This window comes from Diabrotica undecimpunctata, chromosome 2, assembly GCF_040954645.1.
Source record: "Diabrotica undecimpunctata isolate CICGRU chromosome 2, icDiaUnde3, whole genome shotgun sequence".
NCBI lineage: Eukaryota > Metazoa > Arthropoda > Insecta > Coleoptera > Chrysomelidae > Diabrotica > Diabrotica undecimpunctata.
Window position 1 is genome coordinate 91,924,687 of NC_092804.1, and position 5,936 is coordinate 91,930,622.

The window sequence follows — 5,936 nt, forward strand, 5'->3', positions numbered from 1 at the left end:
TTTATTTCTAATTATTTGTTTGTTATTATTTGACAGTCACAATTATCTGTTAACTCCAAATGATTCTAACAGATGTCGATACCTTTCGACTGGGTTGGGTAAGTAATCAATAGATGACGCTGCTATGGTAAATCTACGAACGTGTCATATAAGCTACATTTTAACAGCATAATTACCACGTGTTGTTGACTCTATAAAATTAATTAAATTTATTTTGTAGTAAACGAAATATCGTATAATTCAATTATTTCCACTTTTTAAATTTTTGGTGTTAGCATAGCCGGCCACGTGTTACTTAGACTGAAGTGTAAATTGAATTCATATTATAATGAAGATAATGCAGTGAAATTAATCCTGTTTTTTACTTATTTGTGCTTCATTGATCAAAACTTTATAATTTAATTTGAATAGGTATATGTATGTAAGTATTATCACATAATTATAAAATTTAATTAAAATGTCAATGCAAAAATGATACACAATTTCCTACACTTTTTCAATAGTTGTACAAATATTTTTTTATTGTTTTTATTTAACCTATATTAAAAAATATTTAGCACTTATTATTTCAATGTGCTATGATAACAAGTTTTTCAGATTTTTTTTCTTATATTTAAACGATTAAATTAGTATTTCAATTCTTATTGAAATTATTATTTAAAATCTATAATTTAAATATGTACATGTCAGTATTATCACATAATTATAAAAGTTAATTAGAATGATTTTCAATTTTTCTTTTCTCATATTTAAACGATTCAATTATTATTTTCAGTCAAATGCCACCGAAAAAATCTAACCTCAACAACGCGAGCAGCAAAGGGTCACGACGCAAACGTATTGAAAGAGCTCAGCAATTACCAGAACAAATCGAAACAAGAAATGCAGCTCAAAGAATCAGGACTGCAGAAAGTCGTGCACAAGAATCTCAAGAACAGCGTGACGAACGTCTGCAACAGAATATTACGAGAACAAGAGTGGCACGAGAACGAAACATAGCTACAGTACGAGTACTAGATCGACAAAGGCAACGGATCAGCCGCTCATTAACACGTGCATCATTCGTTCGGCTTGCCTTTAAATATGCACCAGATATTAACTACTCAGCGCATTCAAAAATTGCTATCGGTGGAATGGATAAAGTATGTCAATATTGTCAGGCATTGAAATTTCGGAATGAAGCAGCCGGCATGTACTGCGCATCAGGAAAAGTTGTGCTGTCACCTCTACCCGCTCCGCCGGAGCCTCTATTATCCCTTCTTACTGGCAATTCAGATGATTCCAAATTATTTTTGCGTAAGATACGCAAATTTAATTCTTGCTTCCAAATGACGTCATTTGGGGCAATTAAAATTTGCGATCGTGCATCCGATGGACGTAATTTTGAAACTACATTCAAAATTCAAGGCCAGGTGTACCATAAAATCGGATCACTGATGCCAATGCCTAATAACAATCCGAAATTTCTTCAAATTTATTTTATGGGCGATTGGGAAGAGCGCGTGACGACTCGGTGCCTGTATAATTTTATTGAACAAGCAGAGGAAAGAGCAATTGTGATATTATTGGAAAATTTTTTAGAAGATCACAATCAACTAATTCAATTGATCAAAAGAGTTTCGCCACGACTGCAAAATGACAATTATCAAATCGTCATAAAAGCCGACAAAGTACCATTAGGTGAACATGCTGGTAGATTCAACGCTCCAACTGTTGATGAGGTTGCTGTTATCATGGTTGGTGATCCAGTTGACAAAAGATCTATAAAAATTACACGGCGAGACAACACTGTCAGTACGATTTCGGATCTACACCGTTCATATGACGCACTACAATATCCATTGATATTTTGGCAAGGACAAGATGAATATCACCTTAATATCAAACAGTATGATCCAAATACCGGTAAATTTGACAATTATCTATTTTTTTACTGTATGTATAGATTTTAATTTCGTATTGCATTTTATTTTTTATTTTTTTAGGTGATTACAGAAATAATAAAGTTAGCTCAATGAAATACTACGCATACCGAATAATGGTTAGGCAACACAAGACAATTATATCCTTCGATATCGTCAGCTGTTCCATCAATACATTGTTGATATGTATGCTAAGGTCGAAAGCGAACGCTTGCGATTCCTTCGATTCAACCAGGCAAAACTACGATCGGAAGAATATATTCACTTACGAGATGCTGTTGCTGGAAACATCGATGGACATTTAAATCCCAATGACATCGGTAATGCTTTCATTTTACCTTCAAGCTACATCGGCAGTCCACGGAACATGCAGGAATACATACAAGATGCGATGACTTACGTACGTCATTACGGCCGACCGGATTTATTTATTACATTCACATGTAATCCGAATTGGGAAGAGATACAAACTTTACTATTGCCAGGACAACAAGCCATTCATCGTCATGATTTAACTGCACGTGTGTTTAAACAAAAATTGAAATCCTTAATTGATTTTATTGTTAAATATTCAATTTTTGGTATCACACGTTGTTGGCTGTATACGATAGAATGGCAAAAGCGAGGTTTGCCTTATGCCCACATTTTGGTTTGGCTTAAAGATAGAATCCGTCCTGAAGAAATCGATCAAATAATTTCAGCCGAAATTCCAGACCCATTAATTGATCAAGAATTATTTGATATTGTCACCAAACACATGATCCATGGGCCATGCGGTGCTTTCAACATGACGTCACCGTGCATGGAAAATGGAAAATGTAAAAAAAATTCCCAAAGCCGCATACGAATGACACGATCACGGATATTGATGGTTATCCAATATATCGCCGCAGAAGTACTGAGAATGGTGGCCACACATTTACAATGCGACTGCCGAACTTTCCAAATCAAGTTGAGTTTGATAATCAGTGGGTGGTACCATACTCACCACTACTTTCAAAAACTTACAAAGCTCATATCAATGTTGAGCTTTGCAGTTCTGTTAAATCAATTAAGTATATTTGTAAATATGTAAATATGTAAACAAAGGCAGTGATTTGGCCATATTTGAAGTACAAAACATAAATAAAAATGACGAAATAGCACGATACCAAATGGGCAGATACATTAGCAGCAATGAAGCTATTTGGCATATTCTCAGCTTTCCCATCCACGAAAGAGATCCTGCTGTCCAACATCTGGCAATACATCTTGAAAACGGTCAACGTGTATACTTCACTGAAGAAAATGTTCTCCAAAGAGCGTTCGAAGCTCCGACAACGACTCTAACTGAATTTTTTACATTGTGTCAAAAACCTGATGTTTTTGGCCAATTCGCGAAAACATTGGTGTTTGGTGATGTTCCACGTTATTTCACATGGAACAAATCCAGTAAAAAATGGGAGCCACGGAAACAAGGAAAACCACATCCTTCCATTACAGGCATATTCAAAGCTAAGACATTGGGGAGACTTTACACGGTACCTCCAAAGCAACGTGAGTGCTTCTATTTACGTTTGTTATTGGTGAATGTTCCCGCACCAACGTTTTTTGAATTTTTACGAACAGTTAATGGTCGAGTATTCAATACATACCAGGATGCATGTCGTGAACTGCAATTGCTAGAAGACGATAACCATTGGGACTTAACGCTTGCTGATGCTGCGTTGACATCAACACCGAATAACATTCTTCAGTTGTTTGCAATTATTTTGACGACATGTTATCCCTCGCAAGCACAAACTTTGTGGGAAAAATATAAAAATTGTATGACAGAAGACATCTTGCACCGAATTAGACAAACAAATCAATGCCAAAACATAGGTTATACACCAGAGATGTACAATGAAGCATTGGTCTTGATCGAGGATTTATGTGTTCTTATTTCAAATTTAATACTTAATCATTATGGTATGCCATCACCTAATCGTCCAGCCACCGACTTAGTCAATACCGATTTACAACTAGAAAATCAATATGACCATGGAAGTTTAGCAACAGTTATCATGAACAGTGAACCATTACTGACAGCAGAACAAAAAATTATTTATGATCGGATTATGCTGGCTGTTGCTGCTGAACAAGGCGGTTTTTTTTTCTTGGATGCACCCGGTGGAACCGGTAAGACATTTTTAATATCGTTGATTCTTGCCAAAATACGGTCGCAACAAAAAATCGCATTAGCAGTAGCATCGTCAGGCATTGCGGCTACTTTACTGGATGGTGGGCGAACAGCACATTCAACATTCAAGCTGCCATTGGACGTTCGTAATAAACCAGATGCAATGTGTAACATCAAAAAGAATAGTGGAATAGCTGCAGTGTTGCGGAAGAGTTCTATAATAATTTGGGATGAGTGTACAATGGCACACAAATATTCACTTGAAGCATTAAACAGAACTATCCAAGATTTAAACAGCAATAATAAACTTTTCGGTGGTGCTATCTTACTTTTGTCTGGTAACTTCCGGCAGACCTTACCGGTTATACCTCGCTCTACTTTCGCGGATGAGATTAATGCATGTTTGAAACAATCATTCTTATGGCGAAGTGTTGAAACACTTCTATTGACCATAAATATGCGAGTACAATTGCAAAATGATCCATCAGCACAAATATTTTCCGAACAACTACTAGATATTGGGAACGGTAAAATAGAACTGCAACCAAATACGCAATGCATTAAACTACCAGATAATTTTTGCACTGTTGTTCAGGATAAAAATGAATTGATTCAGAGTATTTTCCCGGATATACAGAATAATTATTTGAATTATGAATGGCTTAGTCAACGGGCGATTTTGGCAGCCAAAAACGTTGATGTTGACGAAATTAACTTCCAGATACAACAGTTGTTACCAGGTGATCTGATGTTTTTTAAATCAATCGATACTGTTGTTGATGAAAATGAAAGTGTAAATTTTCCGATTGAATTTTTAAATTCATTAGATATCCCTGGAATGCCACCACATAATCTTCGATTAAAGATTGGTTCCCCTATTATTCTCCTCCGTAATTTGAATCCACCTCAATTATGTAACGGTACGCGTTTGGTCATCAAAAAGATCACCGGAAACATTCTTGAAGCAACCATTTTGGCTGGGAAGTTTAAAGGAAAAGTGGTCCTGCTGCCACGTATTCCGATGATACCATCAGATTCTACCATATCCTTCAAAAGGCTACAGTTTCCAATTCGTTTAGCTTTCGCCATGTCTATAAATAAATCTCAAGGTCAAACAATGTCCATTTGTGGTTTAGATTTGGAAAATCCATGTTTTTCTCATGGGCAACTATATGTTGCGTGTTCACGTGTTGGGAAACCGTCGAATCTATTTGTGTTAGCTAAAGACAGGTTAACCAAAAATATTGTGCACCGATTGGTGTTAAATTAAATTGAAATTGAAAGTATTTATAATTCAAAAAAATAGATATTAATGTTTAAAAGTTTAAGACTGTCTGCCTTGCCTACCTCATTCATGAGTTTACGCGTCACATATTATTTACTGTATTATACTGTAATATACTTATATTTGTTATAAAATTAAATGGAAATAATAAATCTGATAAATTTTTATTTTGTACCTATTGATTTCTGCTTAATATCAAGTGTAAGAACATTTTAATTAATTGTGTTCAACGTACTTCCCCTTCAAATCTCAATCCAGTGAATTTGTATACCAACATCAACATTATCGTCTTTGTTCGTAAATAATTTCATTGTACTAAAGGGTTATAGTAGTAGAAAGTCAAATAAGGAGATCACCATATTTTTTTACAAATACCATCTGTGTGAAAAAGCATAGTGGACTCCGTGACTGATGTTTTCTTATTGTTCCTCTTAGATCGTTTACTATAATGTAATATAACAAATACTTAAGCCACAGCAACGCGTATATATATATATATATATATATATATATATATATATATATATATATATATATATATATATATATATATATATATATATATATA

At 34.8% G+C, this 5,936-nt stretch overlaps 1 protein-coding gene across 1 annotated transcript; it reads left to right on the plus strand.

The window, feature by feature from the left end:
• Positions 1-3,076: 3,076 nt before the first annotated feature.
• Positions 3,077-5,353, plus strand: LOC140433790 (ATP-dependent DNA helicase pif1-like). Its single transcript, XM_072521766.1, has 2 exons — positions 3,077-4,700; positions 4,911-5,353. The coding sequence occupies exons 1-2, from the start codon at positions 3,077-3,079 to the stop codon at positions 5,351-5,353; spliced, it is 2,067 nt and encodes a 688-aa protein (XP_072377867.1).
• The last annotated feature ends 583 nt before the right edge of the window (positions 5,354-5,936 follow it).